General features: G+C 39.8%; 2 protein-coding genes across 2 annotated transcripts in view; both read right to left on the bottom strand.

Moving 5' to 3' along the window:
• LOC102205256 (T-box transcription factor TBX2b-like) overlaps positions 1-4,430 on the bottom strand; it is a 6,138-nt gene extending 1,708 nt beyond the window's left edge. The window contains exons 1-3 of the mRNA XM_005735365.1: positions 4,289-4,430; positions 3,117-3,255; positions 439-541 (exon numbers count right to left, since the gene is read on the bottom strand). Of these exons, the coding sequence (XP_005735422.1) occupies positions 439-541; positions 3,117-3,255; positions 4,289-4,331 (285 nt within the window). The 5' untranslated portion in view covers positions 4,332-4,430. The remainder of the gene's footprint in view (positions 1-438; positions 542-3,116; positions 3,256-4,288) is intronic.
• A 5,937-nt stretch (positions 4,431-10,367) lies between these two features.
• plgrkt (plasminogen receptor, C-terminal lysine transmembrane protein) lies at positions 10,368-16,625 on the bottom strand. The gene is made up of 5 exons (XM_005735333.1): positions 16,535-16,625; positions 16,126-16,222; positions 13,108-13,238; positions 12,882-12,991; positions 10,368-11,988 (listed from the first exon to the last, which is right to left on the bottom strand). Exons 2-5 carry the CDS (start codon positions 16,204-16,206, stop codon positions 11,861-11,863), a joined length of 450 nt encoding a protein of 149 aa, XP_005735390.1. The 5' UTR covers positions 16,207-16,222; positions 16,535-16,625; the 3' UTR covers positions 10,368-11,860.
• Positions 16,626-19,437: the final 2,812 nt, after the last annotated feature.

Raw genomic sequence — 19,437 nt, 5'->3', positions numbered from 1 at the left:
GATGTGTATAATTAAGCAAACTCTTCACGAACCACAAGAAAACCCTACAAACTCACACATGGGGGAGAGAAATGAAAAGAAAAAAAGCACTCCTTACAGTACTTGACAACCCAATACACTATGCTAAAAGGGAGTGACCCAGTTGGATGGGGATGATTAAAGGGAACAATGCATGAGTTGCTGAATCTATGGAAGGTCAACTACTCCTCATTCACTGATCGGTGATGCTAATTGATTGGGCTTCCAGCCGAGACTGCACTTATAGGCTTGCTTTGATATGCAGCAGTGAACGACCCAGAACGGGCAGACTGAGGTCTGGCTCCAAACTGCAGCCTTTACAAACAGCACTCGGCTCACTTTAAGGCCAAGAAAGAAGGGGGGTGGGTGGGAGCGAACTAGCTACAGCACACAATCATCGCTTGTTGCATGCGATCATACCTTGTACTTGAAGCCATCTACAGGAACAATGTCCATCGTGATGACGTAGTTGGTAAAAGGCTGGAGCCCGGATACCCTGACGCTGCAGTGTGGAAACATCCTCCTGAAAAGGCACGCACCAAGTCAGAAGCAAACATGTGGCTCAAATGAAAAATAAACAACTTTTTAAACACTTAATTTGGAGATTTCTTTTTTGCATGCAGGTCCATTTCAAAGTTTCTTCTACCCAGAAACCTGAAAAACAAAATGACGCGCAAAACAGGTCATCCACTTTTATGTGGCCTGCATGAAACAATATGTAAAAATGCACTTTGTGTAGTCCTTTTTCAGGACCTTGTATTGTCACCACCAAGGTTTTTTAACCCCCTAAGACCTGAACGCTTTTAATGGCATTTTACCTGACTTATTGTTTCTGAGAAAAATGAGATCCACATATGAGGACATTCGTTTTAAATTTCGATAGAACAGTGGCAGTATAATGTCCTCGAATGTGGGTGTCGGGCCCTTGTAGAGCAAAGAGAGATCTTTGAAAACTAAATTTAAACAAATAACTTGAACTGTTAGGTAAAAATGTTATTATCACTTCCCTGATAAACGTATGTATTATGCTTCCTCTGGATGTCGACAAGACTGCAAATTCAGCTGCTTTCAAGACTTGTTTTTATTACAATACTTGTACTGGTCTTTCCCTGTGTGCTACATCTACTACTACTCCTAAAAACAAACAAACAAACACTGAAACTAAAATTGAAACTGATAAAAACTAAACTAAAAACAAGAAAATACACTCTGGAAGCTACATGAAGATAAACTGAATTCATTGAAAAGCAGTCTTTTCTAATTTTCAGTAAAATGAGAAAATGCAGCTGGATTAGTAACCAGATTGTGTGCTTCACATCGTTCCTGGAAATAATATTTTATTTTGGAGTCGTGGAAGTGTTTTAAGGAAAACACAGAGGTCTTTTTGACTATTTATTTAACTGTACCCACTGGATGTGTAACATTCGTCTTTAAAGTTACACATGTTATTTTCTACTCTGTGTTCTAGAGCGTTGACACTAGAAATTAGCAGTTTGAATCCAATGAGACATGAAGCCATTCACATGCTGCTGTCAGATTAAGGAAAGGGAATACCATGGAGAGGCTAGACAGGCCATGACTATGAAAGACGCAAGTCAAGTTTACTCCCTGAAGTGCCCGTGTCTGTCTTCCAGTGAATGCATCTGCGTTGTCTGATTGCAAGTAAAAGCAGCGATAGAAAATTTAACTGTATAGCACAGTGAACTCCCTGCAAAGGGACAGTCTGCTTTATTAAACAACAAAAGCAACCTCTTCCTGAATCAATAGGCAAAGATTTAAAGATGGGTGCAACTTAAAGCTTTCTTATCTGCTTTTATTAATGGTAGGGGAAGTACTTCTTTTATTTAAAGTAGCAATACCACAATATACCATTACAAGTAAAATACATTAATATATTCAGGTATTAGCAGCAATATAAGAGTCAGCATCCATTTATGTATTTTCATTATTCCTACCTGTAAATACCTACTAAATTGCCACAGGTGTGCATTTACAATAACACCAGACCCCTGTTGCATGTATGGGTCGCACGTGTCACTCAATCAAGTGAGCTATAGTGTGACTGACAGAAGTCATTTTATATGTGTATTCTTTAGGATTTAACTCAAAGACATCAGACGCTGCTACTGCAGGGCGATTGTGGCTCAAGAGTTGGGAGTTCGCCTTGTAATCGGAAGGTTGCCGGTTCGAGCCCCGGCTTGGACAGTCTCGGTTGTTGTGTCCTTGGGCAAGAAACTTCACCCGTTGCCTACTGGTAGTGATCAGAGGGCCCGGTGGCGCCAGTGTCCGGCAGCCTCGCCTCTGTCAGTGCGCCCCAGGGTGGCTGTGGTTACAACGTAGCTTGCCATCACCAGTGTGTGAATGGGTGGATGACTGATTGTGTAAAGCGCTTTGCGGTCCTTAGGGACTAGTAAAAGCGGTATACAAATACAGGCCATTTACCATTTCTTGCCTCAGCCAGAACACTGAAGATGGGTCAGTAACTCAAAACATACTGCCAAGGCAACAAAGCGGTGGCACATTAAGGCCATGTAGTGGTCTGGCCATTCTCCAGCCCCCAGTCCTATAGACAGTCTGTGGAGGGAGCTGAAGCATCAAATACCAAGTGGCAGCTAAAAAACCCTGAAGGAGTTACAGAGTTTCTTTAAAGTGGAGTGGGCCAAAAATCGCTCGTGAGATTATTTCACTCAATGCTTATTTCACTCCATTACATGCACATCAGTTAATAACTTTTATGGTTCTGTCTCTCACCATTAAAATGTTCATTTCTATTGAAGTGAATTAGCAGGGGGATCAAATAATCATATCGCCCAACGTACAAATAAGCAGATAACACATAGTATCAGAAACGCCAATGCAGTCAACTAAAATTTAACTAAAGTTAATTAAAGTGAAAAAGACTGCTAAAAAAATATATAGCAACACCTTAAAGAACTTCTTGAAACTGAAAGACAGCAAGATTTTCAGTGAGCCAAACTAGTCATTCTAGCAGTTCTCCAGCTGTTGTGAGAAATACTGATGTCATGAAAAACTGCTGAAGGCACAACACAAAGCACTCTTTAGTGAGCAGAACATGTTCCAAGTATCAGCTTCATTACCTTCCATGTTTTGTGATAATCATCTCTGTACCGATGCTGTGAAAGGACTGCCAGAGATCAGCGTTCTCCAGGGTCACCCTGATGCCACTGGGCTGGTATGGGTGAGCTAACAACGACATGCTCTCATTCAAACTGGAGTCTTGGAAATGAATAAAAAGAATACAAGTATACATGTAAACAGTTCTGCAGCTGTATTGATAGAACCTGGGAATGGTTTACTGCAGCATGAAAAGCCAACCTCCACATCTGAAGAGGCCTTCCACAGGATCAACAGTTCTCCTCAAGCCAATAAAATATGAATGTACACTCTCTCTGTAAGAGGTTACCCTTTTTTTTTTTTATTGTTGTTAGTTTGGGTGCTCATCTCGCATAAGTTATTATTCACCTACAAATCATTACATTTTTCGGACTATAAGGCGCACTTAAAATCCTTTAATTTTCCCAAAAATCGACAGTGCGCCTTATGTATGAATCTGGTTGTGCTTACTGACCTCAAACTAATTTTATGTGGTAGACGGCGCTCAAAAATCTGTCAAAAATGTTTTAGTACAACTTTGGTAAGCTAGGAACCTGCACCACTTGAAACTCTGTCCATCTATGAAAACAGAATTTATTCAATTTAACAAAGTTAGAAGTTAGCGCGCTAGTTTCCACCTAAACATGATATAGCATGTTCTGACTGAGAGATTTCTGAAACAAGTAAAATGTACTGCTCTGCTATCACTTCCAACATAAATGAAGACAGCGAAGTAAACAGCAGTGACTTTTTTTAGGGTTACTGAAGTTGGGCTACCTGGTATATAATGATGTGGTACGTGATGGCTAACGACATAGCTATGTTAGCATAAAAAATAGTGAAGCTGGAGGATGAAAATTAACTTTTTTTGTATTAGTCATTGATATAAATGGGAATAGAGCAGCTGCCAGAGAATTCAACACTAATGAATCAATGGTACGGAATTGGAGGAAGCAAGAAGAATGAGTTATCTGATGGTTTTGTTTCGCTTAATGCGTCTTATGTATGAAAACAGACTGTTCAACAGTGCGCCTTGTAACCCTGTGTGCCTTATGGCTCGAAAAATAAGGTAATTTATTGTCTTTCTAGAAGATTTTTTGTGTGTCATTTTAAACATGCACATTCATGCAGTACATGGTGTGATAACTGAACTTACCAGCGATATGGTGCAGGTTATCATGTCCTCCTGTCATCTCCATCACAATCACCCTGTGAATCCCTCAAGTTTTTAAACCAAATCCAGCCTTGAAATGGTCAAACTGTAGTGAGAACACTCAGGAGTTTATATCCTTGATCTGTGGGCCTTGAACTCGATTGGTCATAAGAAGAGGGGTGGCCTTTTTGTGGGGGGGAGGGGGTCAGAAAAGACTGAGGGGGCAGGTGAGGGGGTTTACCTGCTATTTAGTTTCTTTATTTTTCTTTTTAAAGGGCTTGGGTGCAACCATTTGTTGCTTTGTTTTTTCCAAACACTGCCATTTAAATTTGAGTCTTGGGAAGAAATACGATTTTTCCATCATATTAAACCATAAATGTATCCAATAAATTAGTATGTTCCATTCTTTATTTGGTCCATTGACTGCATTTACACGTAGATGGTAGAAATCACGTCTGAACACACCTTTAAAGCCCTCAAAGACAGAAAGGCGGTTGATTTGGCTTTGATGCAAGAACTGGTGTTCTGCTATGTTCAAGGCACACAGTATGCGTGTACTAGACCTGAAACCCATAAAAATATCAATTCCCTACTTTTCTCCTGCATTCCCAAAGAAAACGGACAGCAACCATTTAAAAAAAAATGCGGGCTGGGGGGAGGGGGGGAACGACCCCTCTCGGCAGCTTTGAATGTGTATTGAGAACAAGCTGTTTGAGAGTTTGTGTCTAGCCTTGACAATGATGCTAAACTGGCCAAATGGCCTCATTTACTCAAGCCCCCGCCACACACCCACTCACTACTACTCTCTTCCCAGAGAGTAGTAGTGGCAAGCAGTCAGAAGCCAGTTCAAATCAAAGACCGGTGGCAGAAGAGTTGAGCAGCTGTGTTAAAGTTTGAAAACCAAATGCTAAGGATAAAAACAGAAAAAGTGCAAATAGAAAACATCCCTATCTATCTATCTGAAGATCTCTCTGAGCCGTTTTTGATCAAGTTTCAATAGATTTATTTGCACTGAGAGTAATTATGATTAAAATCCTTCATCAAAATTACCACAGTTCCCAAACAGATACAAAAATGGCATAATGTGCATCTTTTAGCCTTCCTCTGCTTACAAACCACATACAGTAATTCCCATATGTTTAAAAAAAAATCACTTTAAAGAACAAAGGAAGGGGCCTGCTGATGCCAAATTTCAGAAGACAAATCTGGATGTTAAAAGTTTCTAAGTCTTTAGGAATGCATACTTCATAGTGCTGTCAGATTATTTACGGTCAGATTTCCCTCTCTACATTTTACAGCCATCTTATAAGGAAGAGTGGCTCGCTTGCCCTGTGAACACATTTCTCCTCCAAATAAAGGGCATGTTGAAACATTTCTCCTCTGCTTAAGTCAACTTCAGGCTTGAAGATGGAATTTGGTCTGCCTACGGCATGGATCACCTCTGAAAGTATGCCACAAAGTCAAGTCTGTATGGAAAAGTCATAATTTAGCTCTGCTAATGACATTTCACGAGAACAAAGCCTTTTATTAGGAACCAGTTGCTTCTTTACAGGGACATTTGATTAGCATAGTTTTGGTCCCCTTACACTGACAGTTTACTGACTTCAGAGTTGTTCAGAGTGATCACCTTCATTTAATGATGAAACATATCCATCTTCTCTTCCAGGATGACACTACCTCAACCCACAGGAGGCATCATTGGCAGTTATGTAAATCATATCCTTTTAGTCACTACTAAATCCAAGTCAGCTTTGGACCGGTGTGTTGCATTGTTCTCAACACATACAGGAAAGAAGGATTTTCAGTCCTTGTATTAAAGCTCTAGGGAACTTAAGATTAACATCAATAACATGTTGAAGAGAACATGTGGTAGCCGAACACCTCACCAAGACATTTTTGCTGAGATTTGCCTTAATTCGTCACCCATCACCAAAGTTTACATCCTCCCTTTGCACTTTTACCCATGTGATTTAAAACGAATCAAACTGAAAACCACCAAATGATGTTAAAAGGTGAAAGCCACACTATTGTAGGTTGTAAGATATTATCACTAACATTTCTTCTGCATGTCTGTCGTTTTGCTATTTCCAATGCATCAGTTCTGCTGCAGTAAAAATATCTCATGCCACAGGAAATTCTGTGGTTTCAGCAAGTTAGTCTAAACTGCAGCTCAAAGATGCAGCGCATGACATCACTACTGGTAGTTTACACACTTGGCTCTGCTCAGCTCACTACTTGGTGGGCCTTTTCCTACACAGAGGAAGTATTTGCAACCCACCAAAAAGGTTTTACCAGAGAAAAAGAGGGGAAAGCGTTTTTGTTTTTTTTAACTTTTACACCAATTCAGGATTTTTAATAATGTCAACTCTAAGAAGCATATTTGTTTACAAAATGGTCACAAATAACAGGAAAAGGCGTTGATTTTTGTCAGATAAGACGATGAATTCATCTCCTTCAAAAATACTGTAAATGCTTCAGCTAGAACCACAGTTACTGCCAAATGCAATAAATACTGAAGCACTTCCACAGGTAAGTGCTTACGAGCTTCATCTTATGATTGCCTATCAGGTATGCTTTTTGACTTGTGCTATGTTTAAAGTGATAAATGTTACAAGGCCAACAGTAATAAAATAGCTGGCTCCTTTTTTTTGAATGAAGGTGATACATGCGTGCAGATTCATGCATACAGAGATGCTGTCTGACTAACAGGATATGTGTGAAAAATGTGTGAAAAGGAGATTAAAAATTGTGAGACTGCGACGAGAATCTTTGGTCAATGCTGCCACCTACTGGACCCTAAATGGCATGAATACCTCCAAATCACTTTCCTAAAAAAAATCTGATGTCCTCCTGATCAAACGTTCTGCGAAATTAAGCCTAAAGTAAGATAATTTAATGTTCACTTGAATGTATATTTATTATGATGAGACAGAAGGATTTGTTTTTAAGTTTGTGATTAAAAGGGAGGTCCAATATTCTAAAACTGTCTGAATTATGTACAGGCTTAATGTAATGACTAAGCACACCTGTGGCTTCTGTGGTTTGGATAAAACTGGGGGCTGCCAAAGTGAACTAATGAATTTAGTATTTTGATGAAATTTTAAAATAAAATGAAATGATGTTTCTCACCTTACGGAGCAATCAGACTCCTGCGTGGACTGACAACCAACTTAAACCACCAGCAAACAATTAGCTATGGCTGGGACTGAACCAAATGATGGGTGAGCACTCAGATGCTCTAATTAGTGCTGTCAAATCCAGAAAAGTGGAAAATAGGTGCATGCTGCAGGTGGGGAAAGAAAGCTTAATTGACAAAACTATTATTGCTACCAAGAAGCAGAAGACAAAACTGAAGTAAAAGGATTCTGTGAAGGTAAAGGAATCAAATCAAATCCATTCATTTCATTGAGAATTCAAATTTATTTATGTGGCTTTGAATGCAAACAACAGCTGCCTGTCTCTAATACTGTAAGGTAGTCCCTACAGTATTAGAGACAAGGCCAGCAATCTGATGATCCCCTATGAGCAAGCACTTGGCAACTGTGGGGAGGAAAAACTCCCCGTTGGGAAGAAACCTCCAGCAGAACCAGGCTCAGGAAGGAGCAGCCTTCTGCCGTGACTGGCTGGGTTTTCAACTGTTGTTTGCATGACTGAGATGGTAAGAGCCTAATTAACCCCATTATACCCCAATTATTAGTTATTTCCCTATTAAAATCGTCATAGTCCAGTTAGAACCAAATGAAGTTGGCACTGACATTAGGTTGTCTTCACCTTTTCCATTTCCATAGAGGAAAATTAAAGGTATTGTGCTAAAAATGAAAGTAAATAAATTAATATATCTCGAATTGTGTCGACCAAGAACAATAAAATGCAAAGGTAACCGCAAATACATCCTACAGCATGTGACATCAGGTGTGCCACACAATGTCTGACCTCTTCGACCATTTTCCAGAACATGGGACGAATAGCCACAATTGCTGACTTGCACATGTTAGACACTGTGGTAATGGATTTTCCTGAAAATCCAGTTCCTCTCCTGATGATAGAAACCCCATTATGTTCTTCTCTCCCTTCCAAGGGAGGCCTGTCTCTGTTCCCAATTTCATCATGGTGTTCTGAGACTCTTTGACTAGGTCTTAGGTCTGGGATCGTGGATTCAGCAGGGTCTGATGCATCTCGATTTGAATTTTCCCATAGCTGATGTCTTTGAATCACAGAAGGCTGCTGCTGTATATGTTCAGGGTGAAGAATTTCACACACTTGGTTTAAACCGCTATTCTGATTATGGTGTCCTCTGGAGCTGCTGAAGCGGGGTTCAGGTATATGCTGATCTTGCAATGGTACCTCATGTTCCGCGTGTAAAATTTGGTTACCACAGCGAGCTTCAGGTGCCTCGCATACAGTTTGGTCAGCAGTGGGTGAACGTTGGTCATCAAATCCCAACGTTTTTCTCATAATTTTGTGAGTATAAGTGCCCACAGTGCAAATCGCTCCCCAAACGGAGTTTGACATGTTTACAGATGACGAGTTCTAACTACACGCGCAAGATTAATGAAAACTGTTTTCTACGTGCGACCGTCCTAAAGGTAAACTGTGTTGAAGCACCTCTATTTATAGACTCATGTGGCAGAGATGGTGACGTCAACCGTCACGGGAGACTGTGACGTGCGGTCGACCGTCACGTCACAGTCTCCCCTTTGAGAAGATCAAAGAATAGCTCCGTGTCATTCCGCGCATGCTCAGATCATGCGTATTGAAATGAACGGGATATTTATTTGTTCATTTTAAATACCTTGCTATATAACAAAGGCGACTGCGCACTCAAAGGACGAGGAGAGTTCAAAATAGGGCTGTTCGATATAACGACACATATGGATGACGATATGAAAAAGTCTATCGCTTCATATTACGGCAATATTTTTTCATGGTTTTTATGGCTGTATGCCAATTCAGGGTCTGCAGCCTTAAAGTACGCGGCCTCAATGGTCCTCAAGGGCCGCGTACTCAAAGACCGCTAAGGCCGGAAGTGCGAGGCTTGTGAAATGGGACGGTCTAGCCTCCGTCGCGCTGCCCAGGTTGCCTAGCAACCATGATAGCTGGAAACGTGTGGTTGACAGAAATTAAGGAGAACATATTTTGTTCGTTTGTTTGTTTGTTTCTACATGAGCTTTGTGTCATTTAATAAGCATCTGAGGCTGAGACCACAGGACTGTAAAACATGATTGTTGCATGCTTGCATATTTCTGAAAACATCTTAGTGGTGTGGCAGCCATGGGTTGAGCCAGCCCTGCAAACCCTGTGGATGGACGATGCAGTGGACAGTGGGAGGAAGCATCCTAAAGCTCTCTTTGCAGACCAGCCTGTGTGATTCTCCACTCGCCGACCAGAAAAGCCAAACGGCGGGTCTCAGTTGCAGCACTACATCATGCAGGTAGCTGTTCAGGAGACACTTGTGCAGCAAGCCTGGCTCAGACACAGGTTCCTGAAAGCTCCCCGTCTGCACCTGTGCCTTCAACTGTTTCGGCTTGTCCTGCTTGTGCCGCCTCCTCTCCTTCTTCTTGGTAGACATCAAGTGTTGCCACACAGATATTATGTGGAGGATGCAGCAGGCCCCCACAACTTTGGGAGGAAACAGAGGCCGACCCTCAAGGGCTCACAAGAAGATGGAGTGCCAGCGTGTTTTGAGGATGCACAAAGTAGGATCTTTAATATTTCTGGCCTTTGCTGAGCTCTGGCTCTGCTAGTTTCACTGTTTCTCTGTTGGGGAATCCTCTCACACTCAAACTGTGAAATATGCTCCACTCCAGTCCACTGAATGGCTGTGGAAAATATGAAAGAGGACATAACTTTACACATTAACTTCTAACAATTTAAGCCCAAAGAGTCATCCTGAGAAATGTCATTTAATATGCAGCATTTCATTATCACGTTAAAAAACAAACAAACCCCACATACTGCTGAAGTTGCTGCTCTTTGAGATTAAAAGATCTCATTACATTAACAGAAACACTGACATCCCTGCTCTACAGCTTTGCATTCAGGGGGTGTCCTTGTCACAAAGATCAATTCAGACACTGAAATCTTTTCAATTTTCTTTTTTTATTAATTTAAAATTTTTTTCCAGATGTCAAACACAAAGTATAGATATCAGCACCTTGGAATCTACTGTGATGGCTTAAAAAAGTTGGAGGTCCAACAGCTTTGTATTGAAGCTCCCTCACACCTACAATTAAAATTTTAGTGTTGAAAATAATACATTTTATCTGTCAATACAAATGTCTGAGAATCTTTACCAATAATGCACCATTACATTTTGATCACTTCAGCTGTTGGTTATCGGCAACTGCAAAAGTTACCAGCCTGGCAGAGGGCATTTCATCAAAACAAAGCTTCTTAGAAAGTAACACGTCTATGACCTGGATAGAAAAGAACCACAGACTGAATACAAAGGATGGATTGTAGCCACTGAAATGAGAAAGAAAGTGCAAGCCTTTGCTGTTCCAGGACAGCAGGAGCTGAATGTAAAGGAGAAAAAGTGGAGGGTTTGGATGCTACGTCCATCTTTTGCATACAGTCTATCATCTAAACAGAGAGGCAAGTGACCTGCAACAGTCATCAGTGTTTCAGGAGCTTTTTAAAGGCGACGTATTACACATAAGAGCCAGATAAAATGAGCTGTTATGAAGAGTGTTTAAGAGAATTTCTGCTCTGCACTGGTCTAATTGCAGCTTTGACCAACAATCATTGTCTTACCACTTTGTTCAATCATCATCATTACATTCATGAACCAGGCTTATAGCAGCTGGTATTCTTGTTCATCTAAATACAACAAAACCCCCCAGAGAGATAACATAAACTGATTAATATTACTATCAATTTCCCTTCAAGTCCATCATACATAATCAAAGCAAACCCTGGAAAATAACAACCTAAAGAAAACACTGATGATATAACTGCAATTGTGCAATATTTAGAGACAAGTTATCTGCTGTGGTCACACAATGCTCTTATAACACTGTAATAAAACTTAACTCATGGATCAACATGTGGCATACACCAATCAGGCATAACATTATGACCACTAGCAAAGTGAGTAACACTGATTCAGACTATTCAACACGGAGGCCACACCTGGCATCTTGGTGCCAGATATCACGTGATGGGTCAGGGCCGCTTTGGCAGCAAAAGGGCGACCAACAGTGTTAGTTAGGTAGTCATAATGTAATGCCCGATTGGTGTATCTGAAAGACTGAAATGAGACAGAATAAGGAGCCTTTCGTTCAATAAGGTCAACCTGACAGAGAGAAATAGCAGAGCCTTAAAATTTTCCATGATAGAGGACGTTTGTTCTATAAATTATTACATTATTTCTCCAAGAAGGAGCTGAGGCCGCTTTTACCTTAATGCTACATAAAGTATAGTTGTGTATCGTTTAGGGAGTGGGTATGTTTTGGACAGCTAAACCTGAGGTTTCTTTGTGAGCCACTTCCCCGTCTTTGTGGTTTGTTGAAAACGAAATGTACAGTGGCTGCAGCTCCTCTCTGGAACCACGCTGTTAGACAATAACTAATTACATTATTTCTCCAAGAAGGCGCTGAGGCTGCTTTTAGCACGGCGGGCCTTCTCTATGCTCTCAAAGGTTGGAGTCCCTTGAGGTAACTGTAGACGGTCATTTTCAGTCTCCATGATATTCTCAGCTTCCCCTAAAGACATCATGAAAAACACATTTAATGGGTATAATTAGTGACTGCAATCTTTTTTAAAAATGTCATTAATGAATAACTAAACACAATATTTGTTAAACATTTAGATGCATTATTTGGTAAACAGTAAGGTCCATTTGGACAGAGACTTTTTCTTTTTTTGCATTTTGGTTCTGTTCATTACCACAATTAATTTTAAATATAACAACTTTAAATATAATTAACTCAGATCCAGTTGAACTGCCGACTCTCAGCCTTAATTCAGTGGGTTGAACAAAAAGATTGCACAAAAATGTGAGAACTAAAATGCAATCCCATCATTTCAGGACATCAAAAGTAACTGGACAAATAAAATAAAATGTATTCATTTGAATCGTGCTAATGCAAGTGCCACACCTCAAATCAACTCCAGGGCTTCTATCTGCTTAATTGATAATGACATAACAAAGGAAGTGCCCACACCTGCCCATGAAATAGCCTTTCAGTCAAATGTCCAATTACTTTTTGTCCCTTTAAAAAGCGGGGGGCACACGTTAAGGGGCCGGAACTCCAAAACCTTCATCCGATTTGAATGTGGATTTTCTCATATGAAAGCTGGGCGTCTACACATTATATAGATGCCCATCATAGCGGAAAGTGGAAATTGTTTTGGTAAACAGACACTATTCACGTATTTAAATATATATATGGACCTAACTGTATATTAGAGCCTGTGTTTTCTGGATATAGTGAGTCTGTGTTCTGCTGTTCAAAGTAAAATAATCCTCTAAAACCAAAGCAAAGAATCACTATATAATGCTTGATAAGGATTTATTTACCCGTCTGTGCACCCTCTTTTTAAATGTTAAACGGGTTTCCTTAAGATGATGATGCCTGTAAGTGTGTAGCTTTACCTCTCATACGATTAATAAGCGTTCCATAGGCGCTGTCCATCTGGTAGGCAAATATGAAACTGAGAGGTATGATGGGAGCCAGCATGCCTGGGTTCTTTCTTTTAATAGCTCTAAAGAAAAATGATGATAAACAGAAGACAATATTTAACTGCAAAGATAAAAGCACAACACAGAGATGAGTCTGTGTGTGTTTGTGTCAGATCTTTGTGAGGCGTTAGAATCTCACCCTGCAGTTAGTCCCACTGTGGCCACCGCAAAGAAACTGCCAAAGTATTTCAGAAACTCTCTGGACCAGGCGATCTGCATCGCCATCTGCCGCTCTCTCATCTGGTTCTGCATCAGAATCTGGCGCTCCATCTGGGCACATGCACGCGCGCACACAGACACACAAAAATAAATTAAGAAGAAATGATGAAATAAAATTTTCCCTGCTTGGTAAGATTTCATTTTCAGTTATAATCAATTTCAGTCAATTACTGTTGATCAGAGCTGTAATAATCATCTGATTCATCAGTTAATTGTTTTATGAGAGTACAGACAGTTTAAAAGAGATCTCCATAAGCACCAAAGGCTTAGTACTTTTTTAAAAAAGCCCCTAAAAACTTGTAGGAAGTGTAGATTACGTGAACAGAGATGTGATTAGTTGGGAGCACAGACCTTCTATGTATGCTTGAGAAGTTTCTTTGGAATTTTTTTTAAGTCATGAAACTAAACCCTGGAATCCACTGCTGTAAACATGCCAACTACAAACACTACGCTCTAGGGAAGGAGGAAGTGACAAACTTTTCATCTCCACAATCTGGGTGTTTCGTACTCCTGACATCGACTCTTGGCTGTACACTCTTTAGGTTCAATGGAAATTACAGGAATGACTTCTGTAATTGACAGTGTTTGTTCTTTTAAAGCCAGCATCCGCTGAAACAAACTAGTGAGTAGTCTGAGCACACTTAAGGGTGTCCCCCTTTAACGGCCCATGTTGTGAATGAGTGAAGAATGCAATTATGAAAAGAAAGCATTTCCCGCTCCTCCACACCATGTGTATGAGCTGCAGGAACGGGAAATGGGGTGACACGTTCGCTGAAAGGTCAGCTTTCATGACGGCTTCATCTGGGTCACAAAAAAGGAAGTAAATGGAAGATAGAGGATGTTAAATTTGAATAAACTATCCTGAAACTCACTCCAGCATCTAAGTACATAGATGCTGCAGGGTCTCCATCTTATAAAAATGAAGCAGTTCAATATGCCCATATACACAAATACGTAACATAAGTAAAGATCACTGCACATCTTTGCTCAGCCACCAGTTTCACATTATTAGTTAGTTTGTCTCCAAAGCACTCAACCTGAAATGGCCCTCTGATGTACTCATTCCTAATCATGTCCTTCATGGTCACTCCAAACAAAAAAATCTTAACATCTTCAACTCTGTCACCTCCAGTTTTCCAAACCACACATCATAGCATCTTAAAAACCTTTCCTTTCAGTCTGTAACTATCCATCACAAATTACCGCTGACACTCGTCTCCACCCACTGTTACTTTGGATGGTTGGATGCTATTTAAACTCATCCACTTTCACTGCCTCTGCTCCTTCAATATTCTGCCCATCTCCCTCTCATTTTTGTGCTGATGCCAAATGACTCATGAGTGTTTATAATAATGAACACTTATAACAACAATAATAATGATAATGTGTCATCTACATTAAAGACTTCAGGGTCTTTGTATAACATTCTTTACCATTTTCTGTTTCTACAGGCTGTTTGTATGGGATAGCTACGAACCCATAAGTGATAAATTAGCCCTATTAGTGTAGATGTGCAATTCAAAACTAGACAAACATATCTGCTGGTGGGAATATCAAAAGGAAAAGATTTGGTTTTGGCAAGCTCAGACAAGCAGCAGACTGTGACTCTGGGACAGGACTGGAAAAAGCAGAAATGAACCAACGCACTCTGAGGGTGACATTTGTGAAGGGTGCAAGTATGAACACAAGGCGGGACACTAACTTGAAAACAGATGCACACAAATCATCATGATCTACACATTGGAAGAAGGAAAAGAAACAGATGTAACATGTGAGAAAGAAAAGCAGAGCAAATACATGCGGGAAATATGTGCAGCAGGTATTCCTGATGAATAAAAAATATTTCATGTTAGGGTTTTTTTTTGTGGATTAAGGTTTTTTTTTTTTTACATGTTTGCAAACTTTGACTTTTGGGCACTCTGTATGCTCTCATGCTTTTAAAAATGATTTGTCCAAAATTGGATATGGAGTAATGTTCCTAAATGCACTAGTAAATCCACAAAGAAAGGACTCAAGGACCTGAGGCGCCTAACCAATGCTAAGATTTCAATTCTATTGAAATATTGCCAGGGGATTGAAAATAGGCATTTAAAAAAGCATCTTACAGTTACAGTAATTTGGAAAGATTTCAGAAAGCTTTGACCCTCTTTGACTCCATCTTTCCAAAGAAAGTTCCTCCTGCTTAAGACAGCAATATGAACATCTGAGCCCAGTGGTGTATTTCCACAGAAGAATTTCTTTCTTTTGTGACTAAAAATTGAGGAAGAGTGAGGTTAAAGCTGAGTGTATGCTCACCCCAGTCCAGAAGCCATAGCATGATCTTCACCAGGGTAACAAACTTTTTCTACCTGTGCAAGTTTCCTCTTTAAGTAGAATCACAGTGGTACCTGCTGTGAAATCACTTTGGGCTGGTTTTTGACTTTGGTGTGTAGTAATACTTAAACACTAAAAGAAAGATGGTATGCGTGTCGTCATTAGGACAGGGGTTTGTGTCAGTGTGTGGGACAAAGGAAGTAACGCACAGTGATCACACTACTCGGACAATGAGCAGTGTAGTTAATTACCTCCTCCAGAGAGTAGTGGGAAAGTAGTGGGTCTAAATGGATTTGGTTGTAGTCATAGAGATTAAAAATGTTTGCAGACCTACAGTTGCTGTGGATGTCTCCTGTACTCATGGAGCTGATACAAAAATAATGCAAATAAACAAGTGCACAATTTTAACTTAGTCCGACATCATTTCAGCATCTGCAACTAGTACAATTTCAAAGTATGAAGATAAAACCTTTTGGTGGGAAGGTTTGGGGCAATTTTATGTGTTAAAAAATAATTAAAAATCTGCTTTTTTTTTTTTGCTTTTTCACTTTCACCATCTTTCACTAGTGAAAGATGTCACAGCAGAGGTCAGAGGTGATGTGCGAGTGGGTGCACTTTCACTCACCTGCAGCCGTGCATTCGTTAGCATGAATTCTTGTTGCTTTTTTAAATTGTCATCCATGGATTTGGACAGCAGGACACCCATGGCTGCGTTGGCGTTTCTGTGAATTAAACACGCAGGCATTCAAACGTGCTGCTCTGCTCTCATCACAACAGCAAACAAAATTCCAGAGTCGGGCTTAGAAAAGCCACCTGCTTCAAACTGGATTTGTTTCAGCATGTAGTGACCTCTTCAGTCCTTCAGTGTCTCTTCACTTCAGCTTTAGCTTTAAGCCTCAACTCATTTTAAGCTTTCCCGTTAAGTTAGCGAATAACAACACGACTACTGTCTTTAACCTAAATGAAACTGTTGTCCGTATAAACTTTTATATTTCATGACAAGTTGGAGAACTTAAAATAAAAGCTTTACATACCCCAAACACTTTGAAGACTGTAAGCTAAATGCTGGGGAAAGGACTCCGGAGTGGATCGTCAAAATAAAAGCTACGCGCACTGCCTTTTTAGCGGAAGGAAATGACGTCTTACTTCCGGCTAAACTAACTGTTTTTTTGTTTTATTCATTCATTTATTTGCATTCGAAATATAAAGAGTAAGTTGAATGAAATGAAAATAATAAAACATAAATAATAGAAAACAACAACAACAAAGACTGTAATACAATTAAAACACACAGGAAATAGTTTTTATAGCTTTTCATTTCAGTTTTAATTTTAGTCACATTTGTAAAACACTTATTTTAAAACAAACACAAAAGCAAGTTGACAAGATCAACCAAAACAAAACAAATCTATGATGATTTTGTCAAAGTATAGGAAGGGACCGAATGATTACTTGAAGGCTAAAGTGACTTAGATGGTGTAGTTTGGCTCCCTCTATTGGTTCTCATGGGTCACTTAAATAGTAGCGTTACACGTTGACTCGTTGAATGAATGGCTTGATTTAAGATACGTAAACTCCGGGTGGTGGAGAGTTTTTATTAAAGCAATAATAATAATAATAATAATAATAATAATAATAATAATAATATAGCAGCCTAGTAGTCTCTTAAAACCTTTGGATTGAATGGTAACTGGGTTAATTATACAAGGGTTTTACTTCAGATAGCTTTGTTTTAATCATTGACAGTATAGTTTTAATCTTGAATGATCATCAATGGAAGATCATTCAAGATTCAATGAAAATTATACATATATTAATGCATATGACACCAATTTGTAAGCTAAATATTTAACAGTGCGGATGGTGGATACATGACCAGCAGAGAGAGGGACTGACTTTCAAAATGAATTCCTGTCAGTTTTATTTATTCTTGTATTTGAATAACGGAGTAGCATTAATTTAGCACTAGTAGTGATATAGTTTGAGATATACTCGGAGCTGCGGTGGACTTTGATGAATTCTGAAACTTCTTCTCTCCTGAAAGTGAAACAGAAGTTAAACTGCCAGATGAAATTTCATCTAGTCACGGCTGGAGTTTTTGGACTTTGAACCACCTGAGCCATCAGGTGTGACATGATCCTACCATGAATTTGTGGGAAAAATAGCATCCCATGCTTGTTCTTCTTCAGTTTTCCCCTCTGAATTCATGAATCAAAAGCAAAATGAACTGGACTTATGTGATAGTTTCATGCTGCAGTGACTCATATCAAGCCAAGCTATCATGTACCATCAGTGAATTACAACGGCAGTGGGAACTTCTCATCTGTCACCTTCCTGGCAACTTCACATGACAAATGCTAACTTAAATAAACCGTGTAGAGATATGTCACACAGAGAAGTCACAGTGTTAAGTACATGAGTGAACGGTTGTCACTGCGGACAAAACTTCTCCGTATTACATCTGTTTATTTTTCTTTTTGAATACAATAATTTACTTATTAATAATTTCAATTAATTACATTTAAAGGAAAAATAAATAAAAGATGTCATGTCAGTGTTTCAGATATCCTTGCCTCGCCAACACCGTGTCTTTGTCATAGTACCTTTTACAGACAGACAGCTATTTTACCTGTTTTCCGTAAGTGAAAAAGACTGTGAAAATAAAGCTTCTCGTCACATTAGCTGATATTCCTGATTCAGCCAAGAGGTAAGCACATGGGAAACCCAGAAATGTTTTATGGTTCGATGTTATGCAGGTTGGCACAGGATAATGTCTGGATGACACCCTGCTGTATATTCCACATGAGGGATGACTTGACATGCAGGTAAAAATTCCCTCAGATAAGGTTATTTCATTCAACTCCAGCTTTCCAGCTTTCAGCACATGACTTGTTAAGTGTTGTGTAAACATCTTGGTTTTGCGCGTGTGTTGATTTAAACGGTACTTTTTTACAAATACATTTACATGCCAAATGAAAATTCCACAGTATTGACTGCTCTGGGGTATTGAGTCAAATACATGTGACTTAAACTCATTGGGCAAAATTCTGCTTTGTTTAAATTTACTCGTTAATATTGCACTATGGCTTTTGTCTTTATATGCAATACTTCTCATCAGAGTAGCTGTTATGTTAGGGTGGCATAGTGCTGTCATGGTTAGGACTGTCCCCTCACAGCAAGAAGGTCCTGGGTTTGGGTCCTGCGTGGACTTTGAATGTTCTCCCCATATCTCCCCGTGTGTGGGTCTACACCGGGTATTCCTGCTTCCTCTCACAGTCGGGTGGATGGATGGATAAGAAATGCTGAGGCAGCAGTACTTTCAGAGCTCATTTAACAGCTTCACAACCAAAGGTGGACTCAGCACCCACCTATAGCTCTTCTCATGGTCTTAATGCATGATCACTACACAACTTCATCAGTCAATCGGTCTGTTGGTTGACTTTGAATGATCCCCTTAAAACTAATACGTTGGCTTTGCTATATGAATTTTGCAACCCAACCTAATTTAGATCAAGTAGTTATGTATTTTATCTTATTCTTTTTCTTTCTGGATATTGTTTATTGTTGCCGTCATTAGTAATACTGAAAAAGTAAAACTTTAGTAGAGAAGCTTTGGTGGGATCCAACTTCTTCCAGGAATGTGCCTGATTTACTGCCAGCACAGGAACCAAGCTCTAACTGGAACTGAAACAATGAGCAACACCCTGGTGGAGTCAAATGTCTTCTCCAAGCCCACAAAACACATATAGACTGTAAACGTGTAGACACATAGCCACCTAGGTGAGGGGTTTTTAGGCATGTCCTGCTGGGAAGAAGACATGGGGGAGACCCAGGACACACTGGCCTGGTGGCCTAGGAGGGGATATGTCTCTGCTTAGACTTCAACTCTGATGACCCAGATCCAGAAAAGAAGATCGATAGATGGATAGATTCTGAG

The sequence above is a fragment of the Pundamilia nyererei genome, unplaced genomic scaffold, assembly GCF_000239375.1.
Source record: "Pundamilia nyererei isolate P.nyererei 1_Seehausen unplaced genomic scaffold, PunNye1.0 scaffold00063, whole genome shotgun sequence".
NCBI classification, from domain to species: domain Eukaryota; kingdom Metazoa; phylum Chordata; class Actinopteri; order Cichliformes; family Cichlidae; genus Pundamilia; species Pundamilia nyererei.
This window is presented reverse-complemented; position numbering and strand designations above follow the sequence as displayed.